General features: G+C 38.2%; 1 protein-coding gene across 6 annotated transcripts in view; it reads right to left on the bottom strand.

Annotated features, from left to right (window-relative positions):
• Window positions 1-404: 404 nt before the first annotated feature.
• Window positions 405-17,745, bottom strand: part of ZC3H14 (zinc finger CCCH-type containing 14) — a 40,897-nt gene continuing 23,556 nt past the window's right edge. Inside the window, exons 10-17 of one of the 6 annotated variants that reach the window (XM_063088452.1) lie at window positions 13,332-13,406; window positions 8,439-8,598; window positions 7,472-7,704; window positions 3,829-3,949; window positions 2,725-2,861; window positions 2,258-2,349; window positions 1,276-1,382; window positions 405-531 (exon numbers count right to left, since the gene is read on the bottom strand). In XM_063088452.1, the coding sequence (XP_062944522.1) occupies window positions 525-531; window positions 1,276-1,382; window positions 2,258-2,349; window positions 2,725-2,861; window positions 3,829-3,949; window positions 7,472-7,704; window positions 8,439-8,598; window positions 13,332-13,406 (932 nt within the window). In that variant the 3' untranslated portion in view covers window positions 405-524. The remainder of the gene's footprint in view (window positions 532-1,275; window positions 1,383-2,257; window positions 2,350-2,724; window positions 2,862-3,828; window positions 3,950-7,471; window positions 7,705-8,438; window positions 8,599-13,331; window positions 13,407-17,745) is intronic. The other 5 variants (XM_063088453.1, XM_063088454.1, XM_063088455.1 and 2 more) reach the window with 5 other exon arrangements.

Here is a 17,745-nt window from a genome sequence, read left to right as displayed (position 1 = left end):
AAATTCATTGAAAAATTGAAAAGCAGAACTGAATGACTATTTTAAGCTACATCGGTACTTTTGGCCACTCCTGTTTTCATGGTGAATCATGAACCACAATAATCTTTGGGAAATGTGAAAACAGCAATTCAACTTTTAGAATAATGACACTTACCTCACTACATCTCTCTATACACAGAGCAATGATGTGGCCCTAAACTGTAGTACCATTACTAACAATGATGTCACACTATAAATGCTGATACTTAAAACAGCATTGCACAAAAATGCCTTAAATGTTTTAATTAGAATTTAGCTTTCTCTTAAACTGTCTTTATAGTAAAAACAAAAGAAACACCCAATGTTAAAACTACTTAATAAACATACAAACTTGAAAAATTAGACACTTCAGATAGACAATAAACTTCATATTTTGAAAGCAATATATTCCAAGTTTCAAAGATTTGACAAGTTCTGTAGAATATCTTTCACCAGTAGATGGAAACTTTCAAACTGCATCATCTTCTGCCGGGGAGAACTTGGTGTCATTCACTGAATAAACAGAACCAAACATTTTTAAATTAACTGCTTTGCATCCAAATATACCATACACCTCAGCTAAAGTTGGGTGTTTTTAAACAGTGAATATTTGGTCTAATATAAATATCAGATTTCTTAAAAGAATAACTCAATTATATAAGGTGGATAAAAGATAATAACACATAAATTTATAAGCCACACTAAAATATTTTGAAATGTCCTTTAATATTTTACAAATACTAATGCCTAAGAAAATTTGAGGGCTGGCCTGTGGCTCACTCGGGAGAGTGTGGTGCTGATAACACCAAGGCCACAGGTTCGGATCCCTATATAGGGATGGCCGGTTTGCTCACTGGCTGAGCGTGGTGCTGACAACACCAAGACAAGGGTTAAGATCCCCTTACCAGTCATCTTTTAAAAAAAAAAAAAAAGAAAATTTGAGATTCATAAGCAGTACATACATAAGCTGCTACCCTTAGTATGCTCAGGATATGATTAGAAGTTAGAAAAAATATCTGATCTGGACATGATCTAGGGGTAAAAAAAAAAAAAAAAAAAAAAGTAACCACTGGATAAAACAAAATTTGGTCTGTGTAGTAAATTATTTTGCCAAAGGACCCTTGCATAATTAAACAGCAGAGAAAAAAATCAAAGTAACAGTTTAGTGTCCCCCAAATTTGTGTTCTTATAAATTTAAAAAACTACATATTAGGAAAGTAATTGAAAGTGACACTAGAAAAACATTTTAATCTTTACCTGGTTTGAGGTCGAATCCATTTCAAGGCATGTCGTGGTGGTACAGTAATAGTGGGATGGTAAAACGTGCAGTCTGGTCTTGTACACTGGGTGTTAAATCTACAGTGCTGAATAGAGAGAACAGAGCTTCAACAACATCCACAAGGCTAATACAAGTAAACACAACAATTTAGGATGACAGTAACCAGCCCACCCTACCCATTAACAGGGTAAGAGGAGATCCTGTCTATAATGTTCATTTTAATATTACTAAAGCCTTGAAAAAGGAACCTTCCCTCAAAGCTTCATTTTGACACAAAATCATAGTCAAAAAATCACAGCCTGCGAAATTTCAGAAGAAACATTAGCATACAACACAAACTTCTACTCAATGTAGTAATCATCTCTGCATACTCTGCCCAACATCCCTTAACACACTTTACCGAGTACCCTCATCTGGGCCCAGTTACAGCTGGGGGAAGTGAAGGCCTTTCATACAGCAGTCAGACTGCTAGTTCAGAGCTCATTCACTCTAAGCAACTGAACAGCTGGAGATACGCCAACCAGTCTTTAGCACAAAGACAACTGAAACCATCAGTCAAGTCTGAACGGTATTAAGCAGTACTACTGGACTGCATCATCTCAGTTCTGGCATGAGATTAAAAGAACCAAAAACATCCACATGATCAGGGGTAGAGAAGAATGGAAAATGAGACTAGACAAGATGCACCTCTCTCCCTTGAGAGCTCAGGATACTAACATGAAATAGTTTCAAACCACTTGGAGTAAGGGGACAGACTGGCATGGGGCAGGAGAAGCTCAGTGACAACTAAAGAACAACTTAAAGGTCTTAAAGACCATAAAGTTAACTCTGTACAAAAAAAGAAGTTAAACTGGGAAGAGGGAAAAAAAGAGAAAGACATTCAATTTGCTCGTGATCTTCCAGATCACAGAATTGAGGAGTTACCACTAAACTGATTTTTAGAAAAATAAAAGTTCTTACTTTTGGATGATAGAAGGGACATTCCATTTTCTTACAAGCCGGAAAGTAACGGCAGAGCTGACTACTAGAATGTGGTACTGGTGTTGTAACTGCTGACAAAAATGAGAACAAAGATTGACCAAATCTGTTTGGCAAAATAACAGTCTACTGATGTTTTTATGGAAGTCAGAATCATCTTTAAATTAGAATGGTGTGGTTTATATATCCATTAATCAGAATACTGTGTGTATATATATATATATAGTTCAGAATACTATAAGATGGATGGGCACACTTGTTCTTTAAAGACTGGTTAGATTAACTGATCCTGTCACATTTCCAAACTATTCCTTTTTTTTTGGTGGCTGCCAATATGGGGATCTGAACTCTTAACCTTCTATTCCTTTTTTAAATTCCATTTACAGTCACAAAACATTTTTGTTTTTTGTTTTTTTTGCCCAAATGTAGTAGTGCACAGATTCACTAACCTGGTTTTGGAGGCAGTACAGGAATTCTTCTACTCATATGAGTGAAGGGACAATCTGGTTTAGTACACTTTGCATCATATTTACAATTTGGATGAACAAACAAACATTTTTCCGCAAATTTACAATTGGGGAAGGCTCTATAAAACAAAAAAAGCATATTATTCACATTTAATCTTCTCAATGCACTATTAGTTTCTTGTAGAAGGGAACCTTATATTCCATCACTACATGTTTGGAAGAATACAGAAGTAACAGAAAAAAAAAGAATACGCCAAATATCAAAATAGGGCACAACTGTCTATTCCAAAGCCTGGGGTAACATAAACAGGTTTTCAAATAAGCCAAGTCACCATGAAAGGCAGCAAGTTTTTTTGTGGGTAAGAATTACACTACTTACTCTATAAGTTCTATATTTTATGAAGTAAGTTTTATGAAGAAAACTCATACAGTATAAAGTATGTGCAGGGCACTGTGCTACAAAAAAAAGCTTCATCCCATGGTCTCCTTAGATGTATAATCATAATATTCCATCAAAATAACCATCAAAATTTCCTTTAAGTTAAAAAACATGGAGAACTTCCATCCAAGGACCCCCACCCCAGGGGAAAAAAAAAAATTCTAAAATGCCTTTTCACAAAGCTCCTTACATTGAACCAGCCAACTGGTAAGGAAAAATTTAACCCTAGTCCAAAACGTTTTTCTCACTACCCATAAGAAACTTTGCCCACAACGCCTCAAAATCTGTGTGTGTGTGAGCAAAATGCATACAAACTGGGTTAGTGTATACCCATCTCCTTAAATGTACAGTTTCTTGATGTATATTTCAGTTATCTCACAAGTCCAAAGCCCAAAGAAACTTCTCCCAACAAACACACATACAAGACAATATGAAGGTATTTCAAAGTGTGGGGAAATAAAAGATAATGCGAATCTTTCCATGAACTTTTTGAAGTAACCTCGGTATGCTGCTCAGGGGAGGGGCATGATAAGTGTCGCTGCATTTAGTGATAAAACTCAAACTCATCCATAGAAGAGAAAAAAACAAAATAAGCTATACGATTCAGACATTAGACTGAAAACCCGGATCAGTGTGACGCTACTCACTTGCAAGGTGAAATGGGATGATGGTAAGCACACTCGTCCCCATGTTTACAAGCAGGCCAGTACTTGCAGCGCTCCAATAGCCTTTCTGGTTTCTGTGCCACACTCAGTTCACTCATCTCAGCTACAAAGGGAAAGGAATTAGAACTCATTAATTATGATCAATTCAGTGCCCGGTACCTTACCAAATTTCTCTCTAACCCAGGTCTTAAAATCTCATGTTAAAACTACAGTTCCTTAAAGTTGATACGACAAGCAAACAGAAAAGACATTGTTGGGTGGGAGGGAGGAGAGGGAGGAGGGAGGGAGGTTTCGGTAATGGGCCACAATAGTCAACCACATTGTATATCGACAAAATAAAATTAAAAAAAAAAAAAAAAAAATCTCATGTTAAGTTCATAGTCATACCAAATAAATGAGCCCAAATAATTTGATTAACACTGGTAATGGAATCCTATTAAGATTGGCAGGAAGGAGACTGCGGTTCTCACTGTGAAAAGGCAAGTGAACAGTGATTCTGCAATAGCGCCAAAGTTTTCACCAAAAAATTCTAATTCTCAAAATTATTTTAGAAATGAATTAAGTAGAAAAGAGAGGGAAGGATGTCAAGTACAGGGCCAATAAAATAGAAACTGGAAACAAGATGATAAGGAAATGTGAACTAATTCTCATATTCTGGCAAGATTAAGAGTGATCCAAATACAAAAGTTCCCACTCACTGAAGTATATTCAGTTTTCTAAGTCCAGACTCACAGCAACATCTAAAAAGGGAGATTTTGCCTAAAATGGGTCACAAATGCCATTATCTACAGGCACCAGGCAAATAACACAACAGAGTTAAGACTGGCTGGGTGTAAGATGACAAATGGCACAAGGGACAGGTGGGGAACAGCAACCTGTAGAATTGCACACAGTACCATCTACGAAGCTCACTGTCACACCACTCACTATGTCCAATTACAGTGACGTGGGAAAGTAGGCCCCCGTTTCCAGATTTTCTCCTGTGTCAGTAAGCCAAAAACCTTCCTTTTCATAGGACATCTAAATTTTAAATGCTGGTAATGAATTCAAACTTAGAACACTGAATAAAACAAATAAAATTACCCCTGCAGGCCATAATCAGCTGTCAACCTCTGACCCAACATACCCTAGCCAAAAAAAATAGCACTATGTGTGTTATATATTATGGTTCACATTCATGCTTATGAAAGCAAGTATCACTTCAACTATGTTCCTCTACTTGTCTTGCCCAAGGTCAGGCAGTTCAAATCTGGCTCTGCAACCTGATAGCTCAGCTAGACACTTTGGGCGAGGATTATCTAACATTTCTCAACCTCAGTTTCTTCCCTATACAAAGAGAATAATGTCTTTCTTAGAATCTGATGATTAAATGGAAACAAGAATGCAAAATAAGCAACCAATCATAACCTAACAGCAGCAGCAGCTAGCACCATGAGTACTTACTGTTCCAATGACTCAACTTCTGTCCTCGTTACAGGGGAACAAGGCCCACAAATACAGTAACATAGCCCAGACAGAAGCATCATCAAATAGCTGTTATGGCTATGCCTCTTTTATAAATTTTCTATGCTATTCTAAAAACAGTCAGTAAAAGTCATTTATTTTAGCTCTAGGATATAAAAGTATTCTTAGTCCCAAGGAAAATTTGATGGGACTGGAAGGAGGAGATTCCCTAAATTTTTTCTTTGGCAGCTGGCCAGTACGGGGATCCAAACCCATGACCTTGTTGTTATAAGGCTGTGCTCTAAACAACCGAGCTAACTGGTCTTATACCTAACTTAACGGTCTTTGAGTCATCCCTGCAGGGAAGATGCATCTTGCTCTCCTCCTAAACAACATACATTAGCCTATGGTGTATATATATAAGAACCCAGTACAAATGAAAGATTAAGAGAATACTCCAAAGCAACTTAGGTGGAAAATGTAATAAAGTAGCTAGATACTCAAGAGCAACATTAAAGAAGTTAAATACTTTATCTTTCTGATGGAAATGTTAAGTCTGCTACACAAAATCACGCCTCTGATTTTCCCTGACTGACATTTACTTCTTAAGCTATTAAAACTGTTTAAGTTTTAAGAGGAAAACTCACTTTTTATTGAGAGCTATAAAATCTGTGCTGCCATATAATGATCGCTGGGGGAAGGGTGGTTTTAAAACAGACGCTACTGTTGCTAGTATCTTTGAAACAACTGCTAAAAAAGCCAAACAATTACAAAGTTTCAAACTCCCTGCTTTGATGGGAGAAGTACAGAGGCCACAGACTCCTTTTGACTGTCACACAGGAGTCTCTCCACCCGCACTCATGTTTTAATTACTACAAAGCTTCATCCTTGAACAGCAGCGAAACACTGAGAGTCCCCAATCAAGGCAATGGCAAGGAAGCTCACCACTCATCACAGCTGTCTCCACCACGCCCCAGCACTTGGGTAACCTAGGCAAGAAGTGTTACTAACACGTTACTTAGAGTTCACTGCTACTCCATATATACCAATAAAGCCTAACATGGTCATCTACCTTTAAAGGAAATTAGCTCCTACCAGACCAAAATATTAAGCTACCAAACTGAAAACCAAAACTAGTAAAAACACCAGAATTTTCTCTTTAGACAAAATATACAGGGTCAAGAAATCTGCACTGCCTGACTACTGAAGTTCTTACTGTTACTATTTTTTAATTTTTCTTCCTCTTGGTAGGATTAAATTTTCAACACACTCCACTAATCAAAATCATGACACTTATGTCTGATTCACAGCAGAAAAAGCACTCCGTTAAAGATAAGTGTTACGGTGATTGAAAAAGTATTCAATACGTTTTCATATCTCTGCTAAGAAGAGGATTACTTAGGAAAAATCTCAAAATCCACTGTTTCTTCTCTGAATTAGTTCATTTTTAAGACTCAGTAATTCTCTCTGCCAGCAATGAAGAAGCATTTCTAAAAACTTTAGATAATGCGAAGAACACGATTACCATTCTCAATCATGAATGAAAATGACCAGTGATGCTGCAGCTGCTACTGGTACACAGTGAAAAGAGGTGATAAGAAACATCTCATCTGCCTCAAAGAATGACACTATCTGGACTGAGTTCATCTGAGTTGTACTAAATATTACTCTTCAATATTAATTTAAACATAATGTTTTTTTCCCTATACTTTCAAGAAGAATCTTGACAGGTCAGGTGATAAACTCTTTTCAAAGAAATCTTACTGAGGTAGAAATAGCATCAAAATCCAAATAAGTTTTTCTCTAAATTACAAGAAAGAATACTGCTGGTGCAACGAGAAAGCAACAATATAGCATCTAAAAAAAAAAAAAAAAAAAAAAGGTAAACAAGGCATCGAGAATGATGGTTCATCCTTTAACCAGTATAATTAACAGGTATTTGTAGATTACAGGGATGAATTCCATTTTAGCACTGGAATAAGAGCCTACCTATGACACATACACAGAAGAAACAGTCTGAAATTTAACTGGTTGTTTTGTCTGAAAGTAAATAAAAGGCCATTATTGAATGTAAATAAAAGCAAGTCCTCCAACCAATATTCATTCCAGGGAGAGAAATAAGTCAAAGATTCCCTTCACAGTGACAGCACTCTGAGAAAGGAAATCTGAGCTCTCAACACACCGTTGGAAAAGCTACCATTTGGGTCATCAAGCTGCCTGCTCATCAACTGCAAATGTTGTGGGTGGAGGAGACCTTTGAGTCCCTTGTTTGAGGCTGCAGTTTGGTTTACGGGTTTCATTCCTTCAAAGCACATGTCCTCCTCTTGATCTGACATGTATCCTGGGGGGCTGGGGACACCATCCAGCGTCACTATAAACTTGGGACTTGCAGGTTTATCTGGTTGTACAAGATCTCTGCCAGACAGATAAAAAATACCATAGAATTAGGGAAATAAACACAAAATGCTGACCCTCCTAAAGTGCTCTTCAGCAGAACTATCACTCCCCTGCTTTGTGTTTGGTTGAGTTTTAAAAAAAAAAAGGACTTGGTAGGACTTTCAGGTGCAGCATCAGTGAGTTCCTGCTAACACACGATGGCCACGGCCAGTCACTGCAGCGGTATCACCAGCGACCCTCCAGCCTGTACTAACTAAGAACCATCTTCCCCTCAACCCTGACCCCATTGTCCATTTGATCCTCACAAGGTCAACATGGAAATAAACCAAAAAATTCGAGCATCTGTGCTCGGCATACAATGGCCAGCAGTTTTACACTAATTTGACCAACTGTGTCTTTGTTCCTTTATAGAACACACAAACCCTATCTGCTAACTCTAGAGAGATTTCCTGGTTTTGGTCACCTGGCTTTTAAATTTTCATTTTCTGGATGTGCATAAAGAAAAGAATCTTATTAATGAAGTTAAATCATACACCGAGTTTTCATTTGTTGGTTAACAGATTTCTGAACAAGAAAGATGAACTGAAATTTCTGAAAACCAAATTTGGCTAGCTATTCATGGCTTAGCTACTGAATCAATAAAAGTACTCTACACTGGGGGCTGGGGTGGGGAGAAGGGAAGCCGGGTACTAACGGTTAAACTGTACTATCTAATCATAAAATCAGCTACACAAGAAAAAGAAACCATCTACCGTGTCTGCATAAGGTGTCCTGAAAGTACCCGAAGGTTATCTGCAGTCTTCATCCCCGACTCTTGGTTTGGTGCCACTACTATTTCCTCAGACAGCTTTGGCTTCTTCAGAATAAATGATCTTGTGTCTGCATGGACCATGGATTCCATGTCATAGTAATCTGAGCCAAAAAAATTGGCCACAAATGTTTACTTTTGAATATACCTTGTATTCTCAACATCACACATGTGAGAAGAATGTCAATCTTTTATATATTCATAATAATTTTCAAAGGAAAAATTACAACTGGTTCTACTCAGGAATAGGGCTGTAATTTTACTCCAAACATCTTTTCAAAGAACTCAAGTAGTTCTTTCCACACATGGCACATTACAAATAATTCTAATTAACACTTTCTGCCTACAGTAGAGAAAGGTTCTCACGTGAGGCATCTAATAGGATATTGACATTATACACTTAAAGGACAACAGTCTTTTCTAAAAACAGAATTTACGAGTCCTAATCCTCCTTAGAATTACAATACACAAATGGTTGAACTAATTTTCTAAAATATGTTTTGTTCATTTTACACAGTACCACTTACAGAAAAGAACATATCCTTACGAAAAGAATCCAAGTGGCAGAATTTCTAGCTGGTTGCAGAATAGAGGACTACTTTGAAAGGGAATTTAAAGATGAATAGCGTTTCAAAAAATATAGCAAGGGAAATACTAACCTTCAATGCAAACAGCCACAACTCACACCATCTACAATATAATTCTTAAGTGTGACTACTTTATAAAACATGCCAAGACCTATAGCCCAGAATGGATGTGGCTGGCCCATCAACATGTGACCAACTGATTAAAGTGAATGCACTTCTTCTAAAGCCAAGAAGTAAATAACAAGGATCAAAATTCAAGGATATTCATTCATGTTCATTCCCTGGACAAACTACTGAACAATTAAGAGTACTGTGCCAGATACGTAAAGGGGGAAAAAAAAGAAAAATAGACACATACACAATTCCAGAACAGTGTATGACCCAAAAGGCAAAAGGTGATCCAAAAGAGGAACGAGGCGTGTTGGGAGAATACAAAGCAACCTACTGCAGCTGGGGAAATGAGGAAATCAAGGAAAAGCTAGCCAAGAATGAACATCTGAGGTGGACATTAAAGGAATGAGCAAGAATAAACTCGGGGGGCAGGGGGGGCGGCGCATGTGTGTTTGTGTCCGAGAGTCAATGGAGCACTTCAGGCAGAGGAAAAGGCACGCAGAAAGGGGCTTTCATGAGGCACAAGGCACTGAAGAAAAGGTGAGGATTGTTATGTGTGCGAAGGGCTAAGCAGGGGAGTGGCAGGACAGGCTACAACATGTAATAATGGATCTTGTGTGGATTCTGGTCTAGAATAAGAAATCAGGAGAGGTTCCTAAGTATGGAAGTGACGTGATCAAATCGATTTTTGGAAAACAGTATTAGGAAGGACTGGAGTCCTAGATCTCAATTATGAGGCTGTTGCCCAGGAGAGATGGTGAGACTCGGAATGAAAAGATTCTCAACCCTCTCTCCTATTCTCACACAAGTGAGAGGAACAGAGAAGACACCCTCCACACTCCCATCAGCAGCAGCACCTCACAGCAGCTGCAATTCTCAACACCACCCCAGGAGGGAGGCAGGCCTGCCCCACCCCGCAGCAAGGGCATTACGGGGACGGGACGGCAAAGGGAAGCAGAGAAGGAGCGAGACAGGAGGAAGAGAAAACTGAGATGGGAAACACAAGAAAGGGGAATGAGCAGATGTGAATTTAGTTTGAAGTCTCATGTGTTTAGGAGGAAGATGAAAATTCAGAATTGACCCTCAGGAGGAGTAGAGAAATGAGAGAAGCAGAGTCGAAACTGAGTGAATTAAGAGTGCTGAACTGCATGTATTCAGTGCTGCCATCTGTCAATGAATACTCACGCAAAGCTTAAGTAGAATTTTCCTGCCATGTAACAGATGGCCAACTTGCAACTCAAAGTTCCTAAATGGTTCACTGAGGTCTCACGGCTGTCCCGCCCAGAATTTGGTGCAAGGGCTGCTGCACTCCTTCTCACAAACCTGCACTTTCTGAGACCAGGTAGTTCTACTAGTTCTCATCTTGGGAGAATACAGGGGATAAAAATAATGCTGAGGGCAGGACATAAAGTAAAGTTAATATTTTAAGAGAAGAGGAGAGAAGCTAATGAAGGAAAATGAAAAGAAATGAGACGATCAGAGAGAGAATGTGGTCTGGAAGCCAAAGGATCAAATATTACAGAAAACATGGGAATGCAAGTGTCACATGCTACAGAGTTTAGGAAGGAGTGCCCTGAAAACAGCTCTCCATTCTGCTGGTCACCTCTGCAAGCTTAAGCAGCCCGGGTCATGTGAAAGCCAGACAGATGGGAGAGTGAGTGACATCTTCTGGGCAGAGATTGCAGGCTGAAGCCATGCATTTACCTTTTGTTACCTCCTTAAACCCCCAAAAATGTCAATAAAGGGTTTTCAAATAAATAAATAAATAAACCTACAAAGAAAATAATTATCAAAAGAGAAAACAGCCACATTTTCAACATGGAAAACAAATGAGTAGGAACTAACTTAACACATCTACGAAAGCTGAATTCTAAGCCAATAATGAAGCAATCCAATTTAGATCACTAGATTCTCCAAAGGCTGAGGGACTCGCAGCAAATAGGACCTTAGGAAGGGATGGGGGATGGGGGAAAAGACAGGGCAAAAAAAAGAAATATTAGCATGTCCATTTTAGAAGCAGTTAACTCTGGGCAGAAAAGGAGGGAAGAAAAAAAAAAAAAAAAAGCAGGAGTTCTTCCTCAACTCTAATTCCATGCATCTGTTGTCTCTGTTTTGATCCTTACCACACCTATCCCACTACCTCTATACTGAAGACACTTGGAAGTAGATGTGCTTTCCTGTTGGTACCTGTTGGAGAGGCCTATGGATGAAGCATCATGGTCTGCTGGAAAGGTGCTAAACAAAACCACCTAATGTACGCTATTAAAATATGTTACCAAGGCTGTTAGATATCCTGATAACCTTCACCCATTTCACACATTCTCTTTTGGAGAATGCAAAGGAAGCTTTAGACTCTTGAGAAGGTAAAAACAGAGGATCTGTGCACCAAGGCATGCCAGCCATGTTGAAAGAAGTACCGTACTGAAAATGGGAGGGGGTTGCTAAGCAAACGTTACGTAATAATTAATGCTGAGGTGCTTCCTCCAGCCTTCCTTCCCCACTTCCCTCCCAGAACTCTGGCAACCAAGCTATTACTTGAAAAACCTTTCTTTGGAGAAGCTGACCACATAAGAGTAAGGCCTAAAGGCACTGACACCAGGGTGTCCCCAAACCAGAAAGGCAAGACAAATCACTCTCCACCACAGAATCCACATTCAAATATGAGGTCAAAAGCCCTCCATGCTCCAACTCATAAAACCAGAATGGCACTCAGCTTTAGTGCTCCACTCTTCAACATAAGATAACCAAGGATCCCAGACACCTGAGGAAAACCTCTGGCATGAAAGACAGTCAAAACAAACAACTTGGAGAAAACAAGACCAAGAAGTGTGTGGGGCGGGGGGGAGTGTCAAAACAATCTTTATTATCCTCAGAGAAGTAAGAAAAAGTATTACATACATGAAACAAAATCAGTATGTTAAAAAAAAATAAAAGGAACATGCAGAAATGAAAGGGCTCTCAGAAATAAAAAATATGAGAAAAGTTAAGGACTACAGTCTGTCATAAGCCTCACGGGATCACATGATGAGTCAAACTGCATGTGCACTATGGATAAAAAGAAAAACTAAAGGAAACAAAAACAGGAATGCAGAAGAGCTGATGAAGTGGATATGACATACACAAACACTGACTGCCAAACTCTTCGAAAGAAAATACTCTTATGTTCTAGAAAGCAAGGTGGAATGTTGGGAGATGAATGGGCAAAATCAAGAATGCAGACTATCTCAACACTTTTATAAACAGAAGGGAAAATCCAGAGGCGGCGCAGAGACTAGAACTAAAGGAGTGTGGCAACGTGACAGTGATCACTCCTGGGTAGGAGCTGGCACCTGGGCGGAACTAACCCTCAGAGAGGAAAAGCGCATCTTTCTGATAGAAAGCCAGGAAAGGGGCACTAACTGTTGAGTCCTGACTAAGGAGGAAGAGAATTCTGGAGGGAGCTAACAGGGAGAGGCCAAGGGACCAGAGCTTCCAACAAAGGGCAGACTTAGCAGAAACAGAAGGTAGGAAAAAAGATTTCAGGCATCCAATGGTTCCTGCATTTATTCTGTAGTCATTTCCTAGGCACCAAACATGGATCTGGCAAGGGCTGGGCACTGAAGACACAGAGGTAAATAAGGCTCTGGCCCCAGTCCTGAAGTAGCCTGCGGTATGCGTGTCCATGCTGAGGGTGGGAGAGACAGGTAAACAAATGATAGTGGGTCTATAATGACAAATTCTAGGTGTGGCCCCATCAATAAGATTCTAAAGTGAAGTAAAAGTAAGGATAAAATTGGACAGGCAAAACAAAGGATACTAAAGCAGCTCAGGACAATGGCAAAAACTGGGTAGAAAGGGAGAGTAAGTTAGAGACTCACGTCGCCCCTGACAGCAGAAGAGTCAGCAGCCAACAGGTGCCATAGACCCCGATGGAATGGCATGACAGGAAGAAAGTTATTGAATGAGGCAAAAAATAAAAACACCATATAACATGAAGAAAATGTAGATCTTATCTCCTGGCCCTAAAATGTTTTCAAAGATATAAATATAGCATCTTAGGGCAGGATCTAAGAGATCCAAAAAACATTTAATGAGGTGTAAAGAATGGAAGTGGCAACTGAAAACTGCTAGATTACAATGAAAATTTAAGTATTACTAACCTTGACTGATCTCCAGAGTTTCTCCCATTACTGGGTCAATTTGCAGCCGGGATAATAATTGCCTCTGTTGAGTTCCTGGAATATAAATTTTAAACTTCACTCAACTTAAAACACAAACAGTATCAGCATGTGTGTTTCCCAGAAATTAATTTTTCTGGGTTCTTAAGTAAAAGTCTTAAAAATAAGTTAAAGCTTTAACAATGCAATTTAATACACAAAAGGCATGTCCTGGTAAGACAAAAATCTGTACTCAGGGTTAAACCAAAAATGGCAATGCAGGACACACTCCAGGTCTCCCTCAATGAGGAAGCCAGTTTTCTTAGATTGGAAGTAAAGCCTATGGGGGAAGTAATAGTAAGAGGGTGGAAAAGCTGGAGGGAGGGACCTTGTGGACCAGCAGCTCAAGCCACGGGTTCATGATATTAATTTCTAGTATTAGGTTAAAAATATTCATTCATAATATTCTTAATAGAAATACTACACAAAACAGTGACAAAGAACTGATTTTCTGTATCTGCAATTTGATGGTAAGCTCCTTGGGGGATGGGAAAATATCACATTTCTCTGTATTCCCCAGTGCTGAGCAGCTATTAGGCACTCACTTGCTGATTTAGAACAAAAGTGTTACACCACAGTATACAAAGGGATGCAATCGACAGGGTCCCAGATACTAAAATATTAGTAAGATGCCTACATGCTAATTTCTAGTACATTTGTTACGGATGGTTTCACAGAACAGGTTTGCTTACTCAGTGCAAACATGCAAGTGGGCAACCTCTTGCCAAGAACCACGTTTCATTAAAACATGTTTTTCAATTTTAAAAGCTATACTCAATTTGGGATTTTATCAGCTATTTCCTTTTAAAACATGTTTTATTACATTATTCTTTAGTTGTGTGTCCAAAAACAAGTGAATTCCTTCCAATATTATCATGGCAAAACCACAATAAATCCTGAGGAGCAGACCTGCCACCCATGTCATTTGGTCAAGTTGCATTCCTGTGGACAACTTGGGAAACTGATGTTACAGATTACAGGAAGAATACTCTTCTGATCTAAATCACAAGTTCAAATATTACAAGTCTCTTTAACATAAACAGTGAACAAAAAAATTGTACATTTTAAAATAATCTCACAGACACAGATACATGAAAGATGACCCTTCTCTCACATTCCACATTTTGCTTCATCTCTCTACACTCATTGACCTTTTCAAAACATCTTTTTAGACAGCTCTCCTGAAGAGGATCAGATTCTGATGAATTCTAGACTACTAAATCATTTAGACTCCAAATTTGTCACTGAAGGTCTATGAAAAACTCAAGGTCTCTGTGACTTGCTGTCTCCATATCAGAGCTACAATCAAGGTATGTGGAAAGATACAGACCAAAGAACGAGGACCCAGAAGATACTGTGTACTAAGTTTACCTTTCTCAATGTTTCTAAGGAAGCCAATTATTTTTACATCAGTAGTACTTGACTGTGATTCAAAATCTACTTCCTCTTGAAGATCTTCAAACTGTCTGTTGCATTCGAATGTTGGTGCTGAATATTCATTCATTTTAACCTCCAAAGATGAAATTTTTGCTTCATTCTGTGACACTCTAATATTTAGATCAAAAAGATTTGCTTCCACTGTCAAGATTGCTGCTTTCATCCCTTTAATTTCATTGATATCAGTTGATATTTTCTTTAAAACATGGGAAATACTGTCTAGCTCATTTAGTGAACAAGAGGAACTTGTTACAGAATGATCTAAATCAACTGGCTCCGGTGAGAGAAAAATCGGTAGAGATGACGATGGAAATCCTGAAGACATTTTTTAAAAAGTCTCCCTCTCCCTTAATATCTGGTAATTTTTCCTTCACAGCCCATTAAATTATTCCATCAAAAGTTAAAGCACTTATTCAAGCTGTCACTTTAAGAAGTATTACGAGTAAATAACATTTTAAAACCTATAACTGAAAAGATAGGGCTGTACATTTCTAGAGTCAAAACTCAAAAGAAAATTTGAAAATCCAGACCAATTTTCTCTTCTCTACTAGGAAGCCCCAATATATAGCCCTCTGTATCTTGTAAGTCCTACTTATAGCTCCTCTCCAAATAAGCCCTATTATTACATACAAAATAATCCTGGCTTCTGATTGGCTGAAAATAGACCTGTGACATACAAAGAATTTTCTATTATTTACTTCATGTAATGGGAGCACTAAAGAGCTGTAACATAAATTAAGCAATGTAACAATATTAAATACTTCACATCTGAATATAATATAAATTTAGTGTAATTTTCTCCTTTCATTTAACACCATAATTTTGAAGCTTCAGATTATTTCTGAACTGTTTTGTCTTGAGTCTTATTTTCCCTTGAAAATAGAAATGTATGACAATATTGGCATTTCCCTTGCAGGGAGAGGGCAGAGAAGATGACCAGATCCACAATCACAGATCTCTTTAGAAATATATATGGTAATAATGGAATTCAATTGCATTAATAGAGTGTGAATTTAAGGAATGGGAAATAAAAACTCAGTCTTGCTTTAATACTAGACTGTTATTAGATAAGTGATTCTCAAATATTTTCTCATTCTGTGGATTGTCTTTTTTTTTTATAGTATCCTTTGAAATACAAAAGTTTTTAAATTTGATAAAGTCCAATTTATCTACTTTTTCTTTGGTTGCTTGTGGTTTTGGTGTAACATCTGAGAAACCATTCCCTAATACAAGGTCATGTAGATTTATACCTATTTTTTTCCTAAGAGTTTTATGCTTTTAGCTCTCACATTAAGGTCTTTGATCCATTGTGAGTTAATTTTTATGTATGGTATAAGGTAAGGGTCCAACTTCATGTGGATAACCAGTTGTCCAGCTCTGTTTGTTGAAAAGACTTCTTTCTCCACTGATTTGTCTTAGCACCCTTGCCAAAAATCAGTTGCTCATAAATGTATTTCTGCATTCTCAATTCTGTTCCACTGGTCTATATATCCATCCTTATGATAGCACCACAGCCTTAATTATTATAAGGTTTGTAGTAAGTTTTAAAATCAAGAAATATAACCCTTCCAGCATTACTCTTTTCAATAGCTATGGCTACTCTAGTTCCAATTTATTTCCATATGAATTTTAGAATCAGCCTGCCAATTTCTGAGTTAAATGTATAGATCAATTTGGGGAGTACTGCCATTTCAACAATATTAAAGTCTTCCAGTCCATTAACATGAAAAATCTTTCCATGGCCTAAGTCTGAGAAAGGTCGTTTTTACTTTTGTTTACTCTCCAAGCAACAATAAGCTCTGCAACATATAAAGATCCAAGTTGGTGGACACCACTCGCACGGTCTTTTCAAAAGAAGAATTCTTATAAAGAATTATAGCCTTCGGTTTCCCAATCAAATAGATGTCACTCACAACTCACAATAACAGAATAAAGAAAAAGCTAAGTGCTAGAATTTATATAAGAATCTTTATTCATTTCTCTACTGTATCTGTAAATTAATCCAATTCTTCAAAAATTTTCAACAGAAAATAACTTGCAAAATTTATAAGACTCTGGATTCACAAAGAATTTTTTAAGAGCACCAGGTGACAGATGACAACTATAATAAACATTAAGAGCAGAACATCCTGGGCTGGCCCGTGGCTCAGTCGGGAGAGTGTGGTGCTGATAACACCAAGGCCACAGGTTCAGATCCCATATAGGGATGGCCGGTTAGCTCAATGGGTGAGCGTGGTGCTGACAACACGAAGTCAAGGGTTAAGATCCCCTTACCGGTCATATTTAAAAATAAATAAATAAATAAATAAATACAAAAGAGCAGAACATCCTCAGCCAAGCACTCCCTGCAAATCAGTTGACAGTAACCACCTCTATGAGAAAAGCAGGGAAATGGTCAAAGAAACAAAGCACCTAAAAGGAGCCCAACTGATGTTTCCTCTACTGCCCATGATGCTCAGCCCAACTCTAGAATGCAAAATAAACAGACCCTTTCAAAAATTCCAATGTAAATATCCATTAGCAGAGAAAGTTTATATATTTCAACATTTACTCCTCACATTAACTTTAGGTGCTACCATTATCCTATTTACAGATTAGTAACTGGGGCACAGAAAGGTGGCAGGCCCTGGATTAATACCTTAGGCAGTCTGGCTCCCGAGTCCACACTCATAATCACTATGCTGTTATACCTCTCTCCATGATACATCGCAGAGAACTCCAGGTGGTGTAATTCCTATTCTATATGTACATTTATGTATATGCGTGTATATAAATATACATATAATCCATTTTATACATAAAAGGTGTATATGTTCTCAGATATGGAGAATGCCTACAAGCCTACACTGATGTACACCAAACTTCGAAGTGCAGGGCTTACCTCCAAGGAAGACAGTAGGCAAAATGAAGGGAGATTTTC

The sequence above is a fragment of the Cynocephalus volans genome, chromosome 3 (assembly GCF_027409185.1).
Source record: "Cynocephalus volans isolate mCynVol1 chromosome 3, mCynVol1.pri, whole genome shotgun sequence".
In the NCBI taxonomy this organism is placed as follows: domain Eukaryota; kingdom Metazoa; phylum Chordata; class Mammalia; order Dermoptera; family Cynocephalidae; genus Cynocephalus; species Cynocephalus volans.
This window is presented reverse-complemented; position numbering and strand designations above follow the sequence as displayed.